General features: G+C 40.8%; 3 protein-coding genes and 1 long non-coding RNA gene across 4 annotated transcripts in view; 3 read left to right on the forward strand and 1 right to left on the reverse strand.

Annotated features, from left to right (window-relative positions):
- The first annotated feature begins 2,521 nt into the window (after positions 1-2,521).
- Positions 2,522-4,612, forward strand: PYURF (PIGY upstream open reading frame). Its single transcript, XM_044224531.1, has 2 exons — positions 2,522-2,833; positions 4,382-4,612. Exons 1-2 carry the CDS (start codon positions 2,631-2,633, stop codon positions 4,521-4,523), a joined length of 345 nt encoding a protein of 114 aa, XP_044080466.1. The 5' UTR covers positions 2,522-2,630; the 3' UTR covers positions 4,524-4,612.
- Positions 4,526-5,304, forward strand: PIGY (phosphatidylinositol glycan anchor biosynthesis class Y). Its single transcript, XM_044224530.1, has one exon. It carries the CDS (start codon positions 4,618-4,620, stop codon positions 4,831-4,833), a length of 216 nt encoding a protein of 71 aa, XP_044080465.1. The 5' UTR covers positions 4,526-4,617; the 3' UTR covers positions 4,834-5,304.
- A 900-nt stretch (positions 5,305-6,204) lies between these two features.
- LOC122889422 lies at positions 6,205-14,714 on the forward strand. Its single transcript, XR_006380899.1, has 3 exons — positions 6,205-6,442; positions 8,876-8,995; positions 14,553-14,714. It is a non-coding gene; the product is annotated as an uncharacterized LOC122889422 (long non-coding RNA).
- Positions 13,374-21,184, reverse strand: part of HERC5 (HECT and RLD domain containing E3 ubiquitin protein ligase 5) — a 41,230-nt gene continuing 33,419 nt past the window's right edge. Inside the window, exons 19-23 of the mRNA XM_044224532.1 lie at positions 17,504-17,570; positions 16,552-16,622; positions 14,884-15,067; positions 14,693-14,795; positions 13,374-13,648 (exon numbers count right to left, since the gene is read on the reverse strand). Of these exons, the coding sequence (XP_044080467.1) occupies positions 13,443-13,648; positions 14,693-14,795; positions 14,884-15,067; positions 16,552-16,622; positions 17,504-17,570 (631 nt within the window). The 3' untranslated portion in view covers positions 13,374-13,442. The remainder of the gene's footprint in view (positions 13,649-14,692; positions 14,796-14,883; positions 15,068-16,551; positions 16,623-17,503; positions 17,571-21,184) is intronic.

The raw sequence follows: 21,184 nt of genomic DNA on the forward strand, positions 1-21,184 counted from the left end.
GGATCTCTAACTCTAATGTGTATGATAGCTAAAGAGCATTGTGTTAGTATTATGCACATTGTGTTAGTATTATGCACACCATAAAAATTCCATGCTGGTTAAAATTAAGGCCCAGTGGTACACTGTGCATTCACTTTCTTTTTTTTTAAATTTTTAAATAGATTTTATCTATTTATTTGACAGACAGAGATCACAAATAGGCAGAGAGGCAGGGAGGGGTGGGGGGAAGCTGGCTCCCCACTTAGCAGAGAGTTTGATGCTGGGCTCAATCCCAGGACCCTGGGATCATGACCTGAGCTGAAGGCAGAGGCTTTAACCCACTGAGCCACCCAGGTGCCCCTATTTTCTAACCAGAATTTTCACCAACTTCACCACAATAAGTCATTTTGCAGCTGCTAGCATTTTTCAACATGTAATCTATGCCAGCCCCCTGTGCTAACTGCTTCCCTTGTATTATTTTATTTAATCCTTTCAAAAACTTTTGTAAGGTAGGTACTATTATTGTGATATCTTACAGATGACAAGATTGGGGCAGAAAGTTTAAGTACCTTCTCCAACATCACACAGCTGTACCTGAGCCCATCACATGATTATAATGTGCACAGGGCTCTGCGATGGAATAGCTCATGGTCATGCCAATAGCAAAAAAGGACTAATGATGTTACAGTTCATTTCTGTCATCTACATTCAGCTTAGCATACCGCAGAAATGAGTTATATTCCTTCATTACTAAGGAGTACTTAAGGACATTTTGTAACTTAATATTTACATGATTTGGACTAATATACCACACACTCAGATGTTCCTAACTATTGGTTATTGATCTTTGGTTGTATAAATTTGAAGACGTTTTCAATGCTTTGCTGTTACTCTCCATTTCCCCCAAATACTAACATAAGTGAAAGTAAACTGACCTGCTTTGAACCTTCTAGGTAGAGGCAACCTGGAACTAATTTATTTATAACTGTTTAGAAAACCCAGGTGATAGGGATCTGTCCGCCAGGCTATCCAAATTAAGGCTGATGAAACTGGTCTCAAGCATAGGTGTCTGCCTCTATCCCCCAAAGGCTAAGACACTAGGCCTGCCCAGCCTGGCCTGGGTCCACTCAGTGCTGGCAGAAGTCAAACTCTTCTCCCCTATAGCTCGCTGAAACATAGTTAGAATTTATCTCTTATAATCAACTCCTGTAGGGCCCAAAGTATCAACTAACTACAACTGAAAAATTAATTCCTCCTACTGCCTTCGTAGGAAATAATATGAAAGTAAACATAGGAACTTTACAATAGTTCATCTTGAGGCTACATCCCTGAAAACTGCCTGATGCTGAAGTCTTCGGAACATTAGTGAACAAAGAGCAACAAATAATGTAGTGGACTTTTAAACATAGAGTAAACTATAAAAATTTCTCAATTTATTTTCAGATTACTGAGTAGATGAAATATCTGCAAATATCATCTTGTATCTGTATCTCTGTGTCCCTCACTCCCACCCCTATCTCCCAAGAGCCCAAACTGTAAAAACGATAAAAGTCCAAGGAAACAAAAAAGGTTCAAGTCCATATTCAGCAAAACAAAGGGGGAAAAAATTGATGACTAACAAAGAATCTGCTACCATACTGTACTGGAAAGAACAGAGGAAATAAAAATAACAATAGAGAACATTAACTGAGCATTAATTTGTCCCAAGCATTTTTCTAAATGTTCTTTGCATGCATGATCCCGTTTTAATCCCCACAAGGAGGAGATTTCACGAGGTAAATGCCATTATCTTATTACACGGGTAAAGAAACAGTAGTTAAGTCATTCGCTGGAGTCGCTTAGCTCCAGAGCCCAAATCTACCACACTGTAACAAAGATCAAACCCGCGATCATTTCCTTAGAGCGCCAGAGGCAAACTTGGGGCGAAAAATCCTTTAAATGGATTTCCCATTCAACTAATGGACACCTGCCCGATTACACAGTTACTTAGAGAACTTGCTGTCTGCAAGGTCATTTATGAACTGGTTGAGCTTTATTATGCGGTTAAAGTCACAGTAAATCCCACAGGGTAAGAATCTGGACATCGTGGAGCTTAAGAGGCCTGTGGTATTCTTTCCAGGTTCTAAAGTTTTAATTTAATAAGAAAAGGGGCGGGGAGACCAACGAAGTTACAGAAGCTTTGGTAAAGATTTACGTAAGACAAATCAATGCTTTTAACATACCCAGTGTGACAATGTGGTTGAAACCTCCTTTTGGAGATAACCACGTAGGTGCAGGGTTATCATTGTGACTTTGAGGTCCGGCCACTGGCTTCCTGGCACCCCTGCGAGAAGCCCTGGCGTAAGCTCAAAATACCCCAATTTAAGCATCGGTTTTGTTTGTAATTCGTAAATGCGATGGCACAGTCGCTAAAGTCCTCCGGACGCAGGCCACGCCCATAACTATCGAGTGGTGCCGCAGGAAAAGCAGTCGGTCAGGAGCACCCCCGGAACCAAAGCGCTAGCTCCTGCCAGCCCGGGGACTGCGTTTGCGCAGCACCGGGGGCGGGGGCTGGCCGGAGGTGGGGCTGGCGGCGCGGGCTCCGGCTGAAGGGGCCCGGGCTGGCGGAGGGCGCCGTACGGTGCAGTGTGGCGACAGCGGCCTACTGGACCATGCTGAGCGGAGCGTGCGGCTGTCTCGCCTTAGCGCTGCGGCGTCCACGCGTGCCGCCGTTCGCGGTCGCCCGTAGGTGCCTTCACGCGGCGGGGTCACGGCCGTCCGCGGACAAGAGCGAGAGGTCCGGGGACCCGCCCCGCGCCTTCGACCCGGCGCTGCTCGAGTTCCTGGTGTGCCCGCTCTCCAAGAAGCCGCTCAGGTGAGATTGGCCGGCTGCGGGTTTGCGTACGCGCCCTCCGGGGGCCGGGCCGGGGCGGGGGGGCCGCGCGGCAGCCCTTCGGTCGGGCCGAGTGTTTTCCGCTGCCATTTTCCGGCTCCGGGCGGACCAGCCGCCACGCAGCTCCAACTGCGGCGGGAGGGGCGGGAGGAGCGGGAGGAGACCGGAGGGGAGGCGAGCCCCGGGCCTCCCGCATCAAGCGGCCCACCCGCAGGGATGGGTCGGGGCGTTTACAGGTTCACCACTGGCAGCGCCGTGGAATCCCCAGGGAACTTTTTTTAAAATGCCGATTCCCGGGCACCACCCCCGGGCGACCCCGTCCGCCGATCTGGGGGCGGGACTAGAGCAAGGAGTTTTTTAGAAGGCCCCGCAGCGGTCGGTTGTACCGCCGGGTTTATGAACTGTTGGTCCAAGGCGTGTGAAAATGTACCGCTGATGCCTGACGACCTTAAACGTTTACGTTCTGGGTGCTGCCCCTTTTGGCCCTTAGTTTTGGACTAGCTGGGTTTTGTAAAGGCTTCCTTGAACCAAGAGCCGGGAAAACAGCTCTAGGAGGGGAAAATGAAACGAGAGAAAATCAGAGAGGGAGACAAACATAAGAGACTCTTAATCGTAGGAAACAAAGAGTTGCTTGGGGACCTGAGCGGGGGATGGGGTAACTGGGTGACGGGCATTAAGAAGGGCACATGATGTAATGAGCCCTGGGTGTTATATGCAACTGATGAATCACTGAACTCTACCTCTGAAACTGATAATACGTAATAACGTTAATTAATTGAATTTAAATTTTTTTAAAAAGCTCTATACATTTCCAGGCTACTAAAACTGAAGGCTGACAACATGGTATCTATCAGTGGTTATTTTTGGGTGGTGGATTGCTAGTCATTTTTTATTTTCAGTATTTTTGCATTTCTCTTAGATTATTTTCTGTAATGAATACACTCGCTCAGTTTTCTTACACCTTGAAATGATTATTTGATCTGCCTCTCAGTTAATTGTGTAACTAGCTCACTGCAGGCCTGTTGTTTTCTAAAGTTTCCTCATTTCTGTCTCATCTTCCTCAAATTTTATTTTCTGTATCTCGATTTTTCAGTGGTTTCCTTCTGATGGCTTAGTGTTGCTCTATTAAACACGTATTCTAAAGCAAAGAGGTTGAGTTTTTCTCCATTGGCTGTTTCAGTAGTAAATTAACTGGGATGGTTTTGAGGTTGCCCAGATTAAGAAAGGAATATTTGGATGGAAAGGGGAGATTTTTTTCTGACTGGATTTTAAAAATACATACTAAAGTATAGCTTGAGAATAAAGTGGAAAAGAAAATATGAGAGAAACTGAGTAAAATGGGAACAATTATAGATTCATTTTCTAAGAGAAATGTTTCAATTGGGTGATACTGCTTTTAGAATTAGAAGCAGTTTAATTCTTTTTGTAATTAACAGTCTGTCAAGAATTAGATGAATGGTGGTGTTTATTGAACACCAAGCTCTTCCAAACATTTTCACAGTTCATTTTGTTTTCCTTTTCTCCCCTCAGATACGAAGCATCAACGAACGAACTGATTAATGAAGAGTTGGGAATAGCCTATCCAGTTATTGATGGGATCCCTAATATGATACCGCAGGCAGCTAGGATGACACACCAAAGTAAGAAGCAAGAAGAAATGGAGCAGCACTAGATCATAATTTTTTAAAAAGGAACACAGCTAAACTTTCTTAATACCACTTACCTTTTTAAAAGTCAGAGTGGCAGGTAGTAAGTGGGAGAGAAGAATGTTTCTGTCTCTTCCTACGTTGACTGTCCTTATACCATTGGTCTCTCTAGCGGGACTGTTCTACTCAGCCTCCGTGGAAGAAAACTTCCCACAGGGCTGCACTAGCACAACCAGCCTGTGCTTTTACAGTCTGCTCCTGCCCATTACCATACCTGTTTATGTGTTCTTCCACCTTTGGACTTGGATGGGTATTAAACTCTTCAGGCATAATTAATACAACCAGAGCCAAGATGATACATATATTCATGATATGTCGTGAGTGTCTATCTCTGAAAGTTCAGCTACATGGAAATACTGGAAACCCACTTAAATTGCAGGAAAGGTGCTTTGCCTTGCTTCTCTCAGAGCTTTAGGACTATGGGAGGCTTAAGCTGCAGGAGTTTCTTTTATACTTTTGTTCTGCCCTTGTTTTTTGAAAATTCTAATGTATAACTGCTGTACCAGAAGAAACACTTCAACACAGTTTTTTGGAAATTAATAGTCCTAACCATCACCTGATGACTTTCTTACCCCATTCATCTAAAAATAATTAAAATTTTATATATTTATTTTAGATTCAAAGTATTTGGCAGAGTCACATGTTAAGGATGACTGAAATAATTCCAGAGGAGTTGTGTTGGAGCAGTTGTAGAGAAATATATTTGAGCTAGTATGCTAGAATACAATAAAATGGGAATTTTGTGTACTTGTGAACATTCTGAGTTTGTAAAATTACCTTCGTTTCTTTGGCATCAAATCCTTACATTAGTAATAATAAAATGAGATGACACTATTCCATTAAAAAAAAAAGTGTATTGTTTTTGTATGGTCACAATGTGTGGTTTCTTTCTTTTTTTTTTTTTTTTTTTAAGATTTTATTTATTTATTTGACAGAGAGAGATCACAAGTAGGCAGAGAGGCAGGCAGAGAGAGAGAGAGGAGGAAGCAGGCTCCCTGCTGAGCAGAGACCCTGATGTGGGACTCGATCCCAGGACCCTGAGATCATGACCTGAGCTGAAGGCAGCGGCTTAACCCACTGAGCCACCCAGGTGCCCCACACAATGTGTGGTTTCAAAAGAGGGGAAATGTAAAAAATATTCTAAAGTTTAAAATGTAGGCAATGTTTAAACAGGCACTTAATACCTTACATAGAATACTTTCCCAGGAAAATACATATATTTGAGGATAGAGGTAGGGTTGGAAGACTTGTAAAAGAGCTTTTGTGTCCTATTGAGCTAAGAGCTGTGTTTTAAATCACATTTCAGTTGAACTTTTTCCTGCCTTAGGAGACCTGTTTGGCAGTGCATTGTTTCAGTGTATTCTGTAGTACAAATCATGTTTTTAAAATCACTCTGATACTCAACACCAAAAAAACAGGACCTGAACAGACATTTTTCCAAAGAAGACCTATAGGTAGCCAACAAGACACATGAAAAGATGCTCAGCATCACTAATCATCAAGGAAATGAAAATCAAAACCATAACGAGATACCATGTAATACCTGTCAGAATGGCTAAAATAAATGAGAAATAGTGTTGGCAAGGATGTGTAGAAAAAGGAACCCTTGTGCACTGTTGATGTAGATCGGTATAGCCACTGTGGGACAGTATAGAGGAACCTCAAAAAATCAGAAATACTAAATTATTCAGTAATTCAAGTACCGACTATTTACCCAAAGAAAACAAATACTAATCTTAAAAAATACACGCACCTCTATGTTTATTGCAGCATTATTTACAATACCAAGATACGGAAGCAATCTAAGTTCAATGGATCAATGGATGGAGAAGATGTGGCATATAAGGCTGGAGGGAAGAGGGCTTGGGAGACAAGGTGATCAAAGGTAAAGCCATTTTGGTTTTAGGTTGACCCATACCCTAAAACTCAGCAGGGAAAGTGACAGTCTGGACATTCTTAAAATTGTTCCCTGTGGGTAATCCCACAATCCTAAAACAATGGAAAAACTAATTGCCTAATGTGAATGAGAAACCCAAAGTTAAAGTGTAAGCCCCTCCCCATATGATTACCTAATTTAAGGAAAATATATAGGGGGGCCTAGGTGGCTCAGTCAGTTGAGCAGCCTGCTCTTGATTTCAGCTCAGGTCATGATCTCAGGAGCTGGCCACTGAGTCCTGCCTTGGGCTTCTTGCTCAGCAGGGAGTCTGCTTGAGGATGCTATGTCTCCCTCTCCCTTTCCCTCTGCCCTTCCCCCTGCTCTCTCCCTCTCACAAATAAAATCCTAAAACAATTTATAAAAACCACTAGAGGCAAGGGAGAATCCTCTTCCTCTCCTAGGGAAGACAGCTACTTTGTCTATGAAGTAGCTCCTTTCTTGTATACTTAATCTTTTCCCCTTTCTCTAAATGGCTTGCTCTTGAATTCTTCCTTGTACAAAGCCAAAAACCCTCTTGGAGAGGGACCTGAGGCCTTGGGGCCTCAGCCTGTCCAGCATCATATATACAATGGTATGTTACTCCTATGTAAAAAAAAAAAAAGAATGAGATCTTGACATTTGTGACAACATGGGTTGACCTTGAGGGTATTAATGCTGAGTAAAATACATCAGACAAATACCATATAATTTCACTTACATGTGGAATCTAAAAACCAAAAAGAAATAGATGCAAATATAGAAAACTGATAGTTGCCCAGAAGGGAAGGGTAGGGGGAATGGGCAAAAAGTTGAAGGGAAATGGGAAGTACAGGCTTCCAGTTACAGAATAAAGTCATTGAAATAAAAGGTACATAGGGAATGTAGCCAATGGTATCATAATCAACATTTAAAGTGACAGTTGATAGCTAGATTTGTGGTGAGCTTAGCACGGTGTAGAGTTGTCTAATCACTGTGTACATCTGAAATCAATGTAACATTGTGTGCCAACTATACTTAAAAAAAAATCACTGCTTGGCAAAATACAAATAATCTGGACAATTATAGAAGTTACTATCATTTCCTGAAAGGGAGTTATTGCTTTTTTATTTTAAGATTTATTTATTTTATATAGAGAAGGGGTGTTCAGGGGGAGGGACAGAGAGAATCTCAAGCAGATTACCTGCTGAGTACAGAGTCCAATGATGAAATCAGGCTCCATCTCACCCTGAAGTTGTGACCTGAGCCAAAACCAAAAGTCGGACACTCAACACTCAACAAACTGACCCACCCAGGTGGCCCCTAAAGCTTTTAGTTTTTTAAGTTATCTATACACCCAATGTGGGACTCGAACTCACAACCCTGAGATCAGGAGTCACATGCTCCACCAACTGAGCCAGCGAGATGCCCCTTGTTCTTTTTAACTTACCCTAAATCTCACTGTGGTCAGTGTAAATTAAATGATTTTGCTGATAAAACAAGCACTATAAAAAGTCAATTTCGACTTTTGCAAGCTAAGCATTTTATCATTTTTGAGGAAACTGATAAGGATACTCTGGGGGAGTTCAGCATTAATGCCATCCTTTCACTAATAGAATTTATTTGATAATCACTTGTAGTGTGCAAATGGTACACTAACTCCAGTGCTAAGCATATTTCATATAATCTTCTATAACCTAAGAGGTCAGGTGGGCAATACTGGCAGCATTTTATAGATGGTAGAAGCTGAAGTACAGAGAGATTGAAATGATTTACTCAGGGCAACAGCAAGAACCATACCAAGGCTTAAACTGTCAGCAGCCATGGGTTCAGTCTGCCTTCCTAACCATACTGCAGAGTACCTCCTTATTTTAAGAAGACTCATCCTTTCTATTTATAAGAAAAGCAAAATTAGGAATCAAAATGGTTGGATTCAAATTCCTGCTCAAGTCTGATGCCTTTTTTCTTGTTTCCTAAAGCACCATATATTTTATCTCTATTTTAGAACTTGAACTTGTACTGTAATTGCCTGCTTTCTGTCTCCTGTCTAGACAGTAAACTGTTCAACATTTTTAATTTAATGCTTAGCACGGAGCAGGCACATACTTCCTGAGAGCCTGAAAGCATGGTTCTAACAAGGTTTAGAACTTTAGGCAAGTTACTTGTCTCTGAGCTTCATCTGTAGGTTTAGAAATCCTTCCTGCTTATTTCCTAAAATTGTGAGGACAAGCTAAATTTGACACTGAAAGCCCTTTGTCAAACAACCCTAACTGGTGAACAAAACAACCATTCAGAGTCTCTGGAAATTGTCCCAAAGGCATACAGCCAAATGAGGAAACATACAAGAAAATCTAAATCTCAGTAAATGCTGCACATTGAAGTTTGTGCCATCTGAACCATCACCCACATCTTTCTTTGTCCTCTCAGCTCAAAGCGTTTCACTCCAGGAGGGTGCCGCCAAGACCCGGAGCTCTCCTCCCTCAACTCCTAGTCTAGGAGAGCTTTATGGCATCTTCCCAGGAGGGGCAGGCCACCAGCAGAGTAAAGGTAATTATGTAATTATAAAAGACATTGTAAATGTATATTTCCTCTCTACTTAACTGATCTGTAGAGCAACTTGTAGAAAACAATATATATAAATTGTATTTTGGGGTCTCTACCATATTGCCATTAGTAGCACAAAGGAAGTAGATGGGAGCAAAGCTGAACTGGAGTGAAGAAATGATATCAGATGGTAACCTGAATTCACAGGAACTAATGAAAAGAACTAGAAAAGGTAAACAAAGTTAATAGAAATAATACTACAAATACATCCCTGTTCTCCTTCTCTGTTCCTTGAAGAGGCATTAAATTATACAAACTATTAATTATAACCAAGTATTGTTGAGATTGTAACATATAGACATAATACACAAGGCAATAATAGCACAAAAAGGAAAAGAGCTACCTAAATGTAATGTTTCTGTATTTCACTAGCACTCTTTTTTTTTTTTAAGACTTACTTGAGAGAGAGGGATGCCTGGGTGGCTCAGTTGGTTAAGCATCTGCCTTTGATTCAGGTCATGATCCCAGGGTCCTGGGATCAAGTCCCACATCAGGCTCCTTGCTTGGAGAGGAGGCTACTTCTCCTGCCTGCCATTCGCCCTGCATGTGCCCTCTCTCTCTCTCTGACAAGTAAATAAATGAAATCTTTAAAAAAAAAAAAAAAAAAAAAATATTTGAGAGTGAGAGATGTACACGTGCAAGCACGGGGAAGAGGAGAGAGAGAGAAATCCTCAAGCAGACTCCCCACTGAGCTCGGGAGCCTGATGTGGGGCTCAATCCCATTATCCTGAGATCATGACCTGAGCCGAAATCAAGAACCAGACGCTTAACTGTCTGAGCCACCCACTAGCGGCCCTCACTAGCACTCTTTAAGAACAGATCTGTTAAGACAATTATATTTCAATTAAAAAACACAGTAGCAAAAAAAAAAAAAAAAAGGAAATCTGCAGATTTTAAATATTTCTCAAGCTCTCATATGCTGCTGCTGAGAATATAAAAATGATTCAGCTTCTTTGGAAAACAGTTGCAGTCCCTCAAAATGTTAAACACAGATTTTACCAATACAGCATCATTTCATACAAATGTTTCACACAAATATTCATAGCAGCGTCATTCATAAAGCCAAAACATGGAAAATAACACAACTATCCCTCCGCTGATGAATAGATAAGTAAAATGTGGTATAAATATAATGAAATATTACTCAGCAATAAATATGGAATAAAGTACTGATAAATTCTACAACGTGGATGAACTTTGAAAACATGCTAAATGAAAGAAGCCAATTTTTAAAAATAGGATATTGTTTGATCTCATTTACATGAAATGTCCATAATAGACAAATCTGTGGAAACAGAAAGTTGATTAGAGAATGCATATATGGCTGGAACATCATGGAGTTAAACAGCTAATGGGTACAACATTTGGGGGTTTCTAAAATTGTGGCAGTGGTTGCACACTTCTGCAAATATACTAAATCCATTCAACTGCACACCTCACTTAGCTGAATTCTATCCTATGTGAATAATATACCAATAAATCTGTTACCAAATTTTTTAAAAAGTAGTATCTAAATGTCTAATGATGGGGATTCTACTTCACTAGCTTCCCATAACATAGTTCATGCCCCGTATGGATGCCATGGCATTGACCCCACCACCTCCAGCTGTAAGCCCACCACAAGAAATACTATCTTATACTTTCACTAACAATGATGGGAACTCTTGCTTCCTTAAAGCCTCTTTTTTTTTTTTTTTACAGATTTTATTTTTTTAATTTTATTTTATTTTATTTATTTATTTCACAGAGAGATCACAAGTAGATGGAAAGGCAGGAAAGGCAGGCAGAGAGAGAGAGAGGGAAGCAGGCTCCCCGCTGAGCAGAGAGCCCGATGTGGGACTCGATCCCAGGACCCTGAGATCATGACCTGAGCCGAAGGCAGCAGCTTAACCCACTGAACCATCCAGGCGCCCCTCCTTAAAGCCTCTTAATGAGATTATTTTCCTTAGTGTCCTTAGCATCGCTGACAAGGATCACCTTTACTACCCATCTTGTGAATAAGATCCTTCCCTCAGCTTTCAAAATGAGAATTTCCCATTCTAAGAGAACAAAAAAAGACTTGCCATGACCTCTCTCTTTTCTTCCAATCCTGTAGAGTGGGCTAAGAAGTTCTCTAAAATTGACTCTGGATCTGTAAGATAAAAATGATACCTACTTCCAGACTTGGTGGTTGTTTTAAGGGAAGTAGAAAATAGGAAATTACCTAGCACCCTCAAAAGCCAGTAAGAGTCTCACTACTGAGTATAGCTGTGGGGAGATTGTGTGGAGAAAGGCCTGTCTCCTCCAAGCTTTGTCCCTTAGTGAAAGGCTCCATTTGGATGTGATTGCTATCTTCCGCATCTGCCACTAGGTGGCACTTTTGGCTAACTCATATGAAGAACCATTGGCAACTAAGCCCTTGGAAGGAACCATAATGAGGATTGTACTCAGAAAAGCTAGCATTTGTGAAATGCTGAGCTAGGAAGCCATATTCCACAAGTATTTATTGGTGTGGCACCTACTAGGTGGCCATAAATTAAGTGAATTCTGAGAAACAAGAGGAAGAACCCAGAGCTGGGATGCAGAATTGAAAAGAGAGGAGGTAAAGAAGAATCAGGGCATTGGGGTGGGATTAGAAGTTTCCAGGAATAAGAAAATGCATGAGTAAAAGCACAGGAGAGTGGGGGCCTGGTTGGCTCAGTAGATTAAGCCTCTGCCTTTGACTCAGGTCATGATCCCAGGGTCCTGGGATCGAGACTCGCATCGGACTCTGCTCAGCAGGGAGCCTGCTTCCCCCTCTCTCTCTGCCTGCCTCTCTGCCTACTTGTGATCTCTCTGTCAAACAAATAAATGAATAAAAATCTTAAAAAACACAACACAGGAGAGACTGTGGCCTGTTCAGGAACTTGAGATAGTTATAGATGCCTAGAGTGAAGTATGCTGTGTATACAGAGCACTGGTGGGAAAGCAGGCTGGAGGTGCACAGGGGGCATGCCTGAAAGGATCTGGGGTGTTTGATAACAATGAACTATGACTTTACTGCCTGATTTTCAAATCATCTTGATTTGTGCAGCTTTATCACACCGTGGCTCTTCTTCCAAGAAAAAAAGCACATGCAAAACTACAGGGGTTCGTAGGTTTGGGCCCTGTCAGTGGTAAGTGTGTGTATTTGCACTTACACATTAGCCACCCATCACATGGAGACATTGAGCCCTTGAAATCTGGGTAGTGTGACTGAGAACTTTTAAATTTTATTTAATTCTATTTAAGATTTTGAGAGACAGAGCACACCAAGTGGGGAGGGCCAGAGGGAGAAGCCAACTCCCAGCTGAGTGGGGTGCCCAACTCAGGGCTCAATCCCAGGACCCTGAAATCATGACCTGAGATGAAGTCAGATGCTTAACCCACTGAGCCACTCAGGCCCCCTTATTTAACTGAATAGCCACATACTGGGCAGCACAGCTCCAGATTCTTTCTCCCACCACTGATGTTTTCTCTCTTCAAAATTCTTCGAACACTAAACCTTACTATAGCATAAGGCTACCTTACTGAACTGCAGATATTGGTGGGGGGGCAGTTTCCAGCCTCAGAGAGTTCTGTGGGGTGGTGTGTATCTAGATACAAGAACAAGAATTGTTAGGACCAGATTTATTGAATGTGTGGATAAAGAGGAGGGATGAGGATTGCAGGTTTCTGCCTAGAAATCCTGGTGATACCATTGAGCCATGGACTACAGGAAACACAGTAATTTTCTTAGACATGCTGAGATTAATGAGCCATGGATCACACAGGGAGATACAGACTAACAGACAAAAAAATGGCTGTGGCTGGAATCAACCAGGTCCTGTAGGTCATGGAGAGATCTGGGCACCATCACATGAAGACAGAGCAGAAACCATGGAGCTGATGGGGGTGTGTGCAGAGTGAGAACAGAGGACTACACTAGCACTGGAGGTCAGGGGAGTGTAAGAAATACAAGCAAAGGAAATGGGAAAAAAGCCAAGAAAAAGCAAGCCACAGTCTACCAGTTCACAACAGTTCTGAGGAGAAAGAAGTCAACAGTTTCAAATGCCATATAGAAGATTTAATTCAGAAATGGGCAGTTTCCATGGACATTTTCAATGAGAAAGTCACTTGACTTTTATTTGAGCAGTGGGAGTAGGAGAAGCACCACCTCAGCCAAGATGCTTATGAGAGAAAAACAAAATTCGGTCTTTTATGCACTATGTTTTGGGGTCACCTTGTTCTAACAGCCTAGTCTAGAACATTATCAAAATATCTCATATGCAAAAACACAGTACTGAAAGAGCAGGTGAACACAATGAATAGTGGGACTTTCACATTAATTCTTGAGTTCTTAATTTTATTTTTGAAAATATTTCCATAAAGGGGTAAAGAACGTGAGGCCGAGTCAGCCAAATCCTCTGCTGTTGTTGATGGCTACTTGAAGTGCTTCTTCCACCCTTTCCATTGTAGAATATTTGGGAAGGTAGAGGACACTAATACACGTCTGAGCTCTTATGGGATCTTTTTCATTCACGTTTTCAGGACAGCAAAATGTTATTTTCATGTTCTTTAAACCTTTTACTTGAATTCTGTCAGTTCCTGTAAGAAACACTGAGAAGAAGAATAAAACTGAGTGATCTGTTTCCCAGAGACCAAGACTTTTATAGAGGGGAAAAAACATCTGCTTATTCAAAACATTTACGAAGGGACCACGTGCAGAGTCCCACTTCAGCCTGCATCGGGCACTGACACACTGTCCCTCAAGCAGCTTACAGTCTAGTTGGAAATATTATATTCTTGTGCAGAAAAAGAGAAATAGCAAGGGAAAAACAAAAGGGTGAGGCATCATGGAATTAAGTGCTTCCTGAGTGAAAATGCTGAGTGTGGTTCAGAGCAGGGAGAAAGAATCAGGCTGGGATGACCAGGGAGACTTTGGAGAGCTCAGAATTAAGCTGGATCTTTAAGAAGGGGAAGGTTTAGAGCAGCAACAAGGAGGTGGGTGAGGGTTCGAGGCAGGACAAGGAACTTCAGAGAAAGCCTGGAGGTGGGAGGGCACAAAGTGAGCTCAAGAATGTAGAGATGATGGAGCTGTTTGGCTGAAATAATGATTTCCTATAAAGCAAAGATTGGAAAGTCAGGCTGGGCTTCTGGAGAAGCCTGATTATCTTCCAACATTTGTTATCCACAAAAAGAAGAACAAGAAAAGTGTTTCTCAAAAATAAGTATGGAAATTTTGGAAGAATATGAGAAAGTCATTGAGCAAAGATGCAGGTATACAACCAAGTAAGCATGAAACAGAGATCAAAATGTGGTAGGGGAGATACAAAGGGCTGGAGGCAATGACGTTGTAAAATATGGCTAATCCCATAAGGCCTGAATAATGGGAGTCACAAATACAGAAAGCAGACTAAATATCTAACTTGGATGGAGAACTGAGGGGACATCTGAAAGCAAGAGGCAGGGCTGAAGTCACAAGAAAGATGACCTATATTAACATTTTTTTATGTTCACGCAGCCTGGCAGAGAGAACATCCAACTGGACGTGGAGTGGCTCTTACACAAGGATCTGTGGCGAATGGTGTCTACAATAAACAAGGTTTAGGTATCCCATAAAAGAGACCGAAGATTCTAGATCACTCCTGATAGAATACCTACCAAGGAACTTTTTCTTTTCTTCCAAAGTCAATTTGTGTAAAGCCTTCCAAAACATCACTATGGTGGGATGTGAATTATCATATCCCTCTTCATAATGTGCATTCTAGAAAAAAAAATACACACAAAAAAACATATTCAGAAAATAATAAACAGGAAATTCAAATTCAAACTTCTAGGCCTTTACGATATACCTTCTCAAAGGTTTCCCAGTCATAATCTGTATTTCCAATAATCACATCCTTTAGTTCTTCCGGATGGAAAAACTCAATAATATCCTTGTCACACACTCTGTAAAATCCTCTTTGAAATTCTTCATAAAGTGCCTTCACAGAGATGTTGAAGATGTAATTGACATATTTAGAAACATATTCTCTCCTTTAATGAAACAAAAAATTATTTCAGTTTACTGCAGTTCCCTGAACAAAACTAGCAGGGGGCAGGGAAGATGGGCAGAAAGCCAAAAATAAAATGAGAACTAAAACACCGAACAATTAAGTGCCAAAAAATAGCCATATACACCTGGCCATTTTTCATATCTCTAACTTAACTGTCATACAACTCTCAGGGCAGATTCTTAGGACATTTTATTAATGAAAAGAAGTTTCTTGGTGAAGTTATATAATAACTCAAGGTCACACAGTTAAAAGAAAGGACACAGATTAGAACAGAGAAAGTGTGGAAGTGTAAAACCTGACCTGCTGACAGTGCTCTGGAAAAGAGGCTTGGGAGATGGGAAAATTTTCCCATTTTATTTTATGGTCTTCCATACTCTCTGAATGTATGACAGTAGTTAATGTTAGTATTTGTGGTTAAGCACAAATAGAGAAGGGATTTCTACATCTAGCTATGATGGGATAGCACACCCAAATACTCCCAACGAGAAGAACTAGAAAAAGCCAGAGAATATACAAAAACACATCTAGCTCTAGGCTTCCAAACCTAAGATGCAAGAGGCCTCTGAACTACTAAGAGAGAGGGGAAGCCCTGCAAAGTGAGCCCGGCATTTTACTTGCAGTTTTTCCCTCTGGGCCATTTGCTGATTCAGGGAAAGCGACTAGGCTAAAAGTAGTTGTGAAGAGGCAGAGAACCTCAGCATGTCTATCAGTGATAATATAGGTGAATTAGAATATTCATAAAATATACTACAGAACTGGAAATGTTCTATTTCTTGATCTGTATACTTACATGTATACTTTTCTGTATGTCAGACTTCGAAGTTCTTTTTTAAAAATAAAGATGAAAAGATGGAAGAAAAATAGCTGGCTGGCTTACACCAGAATGCGCATCTGGTGGTATCTCTCTGCCACTCTAACCAACTACTGGTGGAATGTTCTCTCATCCCACACTGTGGCTTTAAAACAGAATCCTGTTAAGGGGCTGAGAACTCAAGACACCACAGTACCATGTAGTAACATTATAAATACTAAGTGCCTGCCACAGACCAGTGGCTCTTCTAGGTACTAGATGCACCATGATGAACATGACTAGTCCTTGCCATCACGCAGCTTACTGCAGTAGCTTATTTTGCAGTAGCTTATTTATTATTGGGGAAATACAGGCAAGCAGTAATCCTAAAGGTATGTAATGGGTGATATGAAAAGAAAAAGAGAAACAGGTAAGGAAACAGAGACAGAAGTTAGTGGTATAAACCTAGACAGGACGATAAGGGAAGGCCTCTGCGAAAGCTATTTCCTTTCCTACCAGAATATAAACTCCAGGAGACACATATGTACACACAATATACACCACCTCGCTGTCTTATTAAAAAGTGATTAACTGCTAAGAACTCTAATACATTTTTAGAGCCCAGTGAAATAAACAGTGTATAAACAAAACATATTTCACTTCTCTGTACGTACTTGTTAGTCTGGTCAACAATGACACAACTTCCATTAGGAATTAGGTCTGTATCATTTTTGTCCCAATGCACCTGTAACCACAAATAAACTCAGATAGTGTCTCCAAAACAATCCGAAGCAATTATCAAAAAAAAAAACCTTAAAGCATACCTTTTTTCTCAAGATCTTATAAAAGTACGCATTTCTGTCATGCAAACAAAATGTGCATGTAAAAAATTACTATCTTATCATGCAGAATGAAAAATTAATTTTTATAAAACTTGATTTATCATACTGAAAAAATTGGGCAAATGCCACATTTCAATAGCCACTTTATATAGTTAGACATAGTATGGCAGATTTGCAAAAACGGTCACAACTTCTTCCCAGCCTGGTATTCAAGCCCCTGTGCAGTGTGACTTTGCAATAGCTGTGCAACCCCCCAGCATCCCCAACCCCCCATCAAGAGGAGTACGTTGGTTCTTCAGCCTTGCATATGGCTGTGGCCATGTAAGCTACTCCTGTCAATAGGATATGCTGTAAGTAAAAGCTTAAAAAGAAGCTTGTATGGTGAGGCTTGCCATCTCTTCCCACTCTTTGTAATCCTATGACAGTTCTATAAAGACAGGACTACTGGAACACAAGAGACCCCCTAGAACAGAAAAGCTGTTTCAGTCCATATTCCATAACCCAGCCAACAACTGGGTATACGAGCAAGGCAGGTGTAAACCATTCAGCCCAGGCAAGTCGATTCAGGCCAGAAACTCAATGAATTGTGTTTAAGCCACTATGTTTAGGTGGTGTTTCGTAGAAAAATCTGATAGGCCCAGCTCATAAAAAATGAAGAAAAAAAAAACTTTTGCATTAATTCAGAAGTTTGTCCTTTTATTTAAGTGGTATGTCTAGAATCTGAACATGTAAAGGATTAATATGATTAAAACTGATCTGTAATCTGGTTATTATCATTACTCACATTAAAATAGATATAAAATACTTCTCCAAAGTCATCACCTTCATCATCCAGAAGGGTCTGCAAACTCCTAAAGAATAAATACTTTTATTTTTTAAAAGTCAGTAACTATGATCACTGGACACATCATCTAAATAAATGTAAATGCAGGACTATTCTGAAGGTGGGAGGTCCGGTCACTAGTTAACAATGCCCATTTCTCTGTGTACTGATAGCCAGACCTCATTGACAGGCATGAAGTTTCTGAGTATTGCAATTCTGCAAGCTCTCTTCCCTTTATCCTACCTTCCTTTACTCAATGATTATAGGTTTCTACAGAAAAGGACTGATAACCTATCTGATATTGAAACTCATTCAAATCAGCATTACCTTTATTTAAGCTTTTGAACTGTACCTACGAACAATAATCTTTTAAATGTCAGGTATCACTTAGGAAATTCAAGGAAGGTGAATCAGAGCACCTTCTCTGTATCTACTGCCCCAATATCATCAAGCTTAAGACAGATGTGACAATCAACTACCTTAACTGTTTCAAGACATTTATGAGAATGCAGGTTACACCAACATGGAAAGCAGCCAGTGTTTTTATATCTCCACCCTCTGTTGTCCTATGGTACTTCATTTATAAAGTCCTGGGGCGCCTGGGTGGTTCAGTGGGTTAAAGCCTCTGCCTTCAGCTCAGGTCGTGATCCCAGGGTCCTAGGATGGAGCCCTGCATCGGGCTCTCCACTCAGTGGGGAGCCTGCTTCCTCTTCTCTCTCTGCCTGCCTCTCTGCCTACTTGTGATCTGTCAAATAAATAAAATCTTAAAAAAAAATTATAAAGTCCTATGTCTCATTGTGTTTGCTCATTCTCTCATGTAGTCATTCCACAAACATCTATCAAGCACCCAATGAGGCAGCAATAAGGGATGAAAGCTGAGACATTACTGTCAATACACTGAGACTCGTAGGTAAGCTATGCAGATGGAAGCCTCCCTATAGTACAGTGAGCTGTGTGCAGAAACTCTGTTAAGTGTCCACATACAGCCTTGGTTAACTCTTGTTAAAGGGATGTGTCACCGGGGAAGGCCTCTGGAAGGTGGAGTCCAAGCTGACTATCCCCTCCCCCTGGATTTTTTATTACACAATTGTGAAAAACAGACCATGTGTTATTCATTATAGGTTTTGGCAGGGGGGCAGTGAGGAGAGGGAGTGATGGGAACTTGTTCATGATACTCTTGTCATTATCTGTCCATGCATATGGCTTATGTGCTAATTTAGGGCTGTTTTTACAAAGAATACTTAGGAGCCTGCCTCTTCAAACATTGCTAGTATCTTACACCTACCTGTATACCTCCCCTATCCCATTTTTCTACCACCCCCAAAATATGTCACAAGTAACAGTTGTCATATGTTTAATTGTTAAATGTTTAATTAAAAAAGAGAGTGTTGTCCCCTTTTGTTAAGGTAGCTCATGAAGAACAGATAAATTCTTTAATCTTACTGCAGTTAAATTTATTGTCTTTCCTTCAATATTGGTAATTTTGCTGTCTTTCTTAATACTGCTCAGTGGATTAAAGCCTCTGCCTTCGGCTCAGGTCATGTTCTCAGGGTCCTGGGATCGAGCCCCGCATCGGGCCTTCTGCTCAGCGGGGAACCTGCTTCCCTTTCTCTCTCTGCCTGCCTCTCTGCCTACTTGTGATCTCTGTCAAATAAATAAGTAAAATCTTTAAAAAAAAAAAAAAACTGCAAAAGCAAGGAAGATATTTGTCCATACTTTCAACATTTTTGCTTTACTATTTAAGTCCTTCACCCACATGAACCTGATTTCTGCATATACCATAAGGCATCAATGATCATTTTTTCCCATATGCATGAACTGACAGTCCTGTTCCCATTAATTCAGTATACTACCTCCAGCAAGTTCCACATGCGCCTAGATCAGTGTCTGAACTCTCACTTTTCTTCCATTGAAAACCTGAACCCACACTATACTGTCCTCAATTAATACAGCTTTCTAAAGATTCTGAAGACCTAAAAGCATGAGGAACACTGATACAGATTTAATGATCTTTACATTTATTAAGTTGATGTGTATTAAGTCTTCTTAGGCATAGCATTATTTAGGTCATTTTCACTGTTTCAGTAAAAAACAATAAATTTATCTCCTCCTTGCCCAATCTTGTGCTTCTGAGGTTTTGCCTTATCTTATTAGTATAATTAGTAATAATGATTAACAGTTGGACGCTGGAGCCTGACTGTGTTCAATTCATGGTTCTGTCACTATGGGGTCTCAGACAAGCTACCCAAACTGTCTGTGTTTGTTTCCTCACCTGTGAAGTGGGGATAATAATAATAGGATCAGGGCACCTAGATGGCTCAGTCTGTTAAGTATCTGACTCTTGGTTTTAGCTTAGGTCATGATCTCAGGGTCATGAGACTGAGCCCTGCAGGAGCTTGCTTTGAGATTCTCCCTCTCTCCCACTGGCCTGCGCAGTTTAAAAAAAAAAAAAAAAAGACCATACCACCATTCTCATTCTTTTAAAAATCTACATAGGATTTCACTGCATAAATATACCAAAAATAAGTAATTCCCTTATTAAAGAACATGTAGGTATTCCGCAGATTATGAACTATGTAATGCAATATACATTAGTATGGAAACAACCTTGCATGATTGTCTAATTTCTGAAATTAAATGTCTAGAGACAAAACTGCTAGGCTAAAGTGGCAAATACATTTTTGATTCAGGTAAGTACGATTACACTGTTCTCTGAAAAGGAATCACCAACTCATACGTCCACTACCAACCCCTGAAATTAGAGCAAACCTTTTCCCAAACCCTGGCAAACACTATATAGCATCAGTTATTTCCAACCACTGTAAATGGGCAGCAGATTGGCCTCTGACTTTCATCTGCATTCCATGAGCACTGGGGAGTTGAAGCCATTCTGTTACTCCTTTGTGGGTTAACTTCCTTTATATTTGTCCATTTTTCTTATGCATGTTGAGGAACACTTACACAGCAGGAATACCACCCCTTTCTATTACCAGTATTTTTTGTGAGGTGGTGGCTTGGCTTTTTAACTTAGAAGTAAGCTTTCACTTTAAAGGTGAGGATAAGAAACAAGATTTAAAACAAATGTCACTTGCAAATTCACAGGGTATAACTTGTGCTCTGCCCATGACTGTTTCTACACAAGGTTCAAAGATTAATATAAGCATTAAGGATCAATCATGGGGGAAATCAACTTCTCTTAATTTGAAAAGTTAAATTATCTAACAGTTCTTCCCAAAATAATACTTGACCTAAGGTACCTAGAATGTTGCTGCTGAACATGAAAATGCTTTTTGGGTGGGGAGGTGTGTTTATTTACAGGCATACCTTGAAGTTACTGCAGGTCTGATTCCAGACACTGCAATAAAGCAATTATCCAAGCAGACACAAGTCAAAAAGAATTACTTGGTTTCCCAGTGCATTTAAAAGTTATGTTCACACCCAAAGTGTGTAACAGCATTATGTCTTAAAAATGTGCATGCATTAATTTAAAAATACTTTAATGTTCAATCATCAAATAGTTTCACTTACTTGTGGAACATAAGGAATAGCACAGAGGACATAAGGAGAAGGAAAGGAAAAATGAAGGAGGGGGAAGTCAAAGGGAGATACGAACCATGAGAGACTGTGGACTCCGAGAAACAG

This window comes from Neovison vison, chromosome 11 (assembly GCF_020171115.1).
Source record: "Neovison vison isolate M4711 chromosome 11, ASM_NN_V1, whole genome shotgun sequence".
NCBI classification, from domain to species: Eukaryota; Metazoa; Chordata; class Mammalia; order Carnivora; family Mustelidae; genus Neogale; species Neogale vison.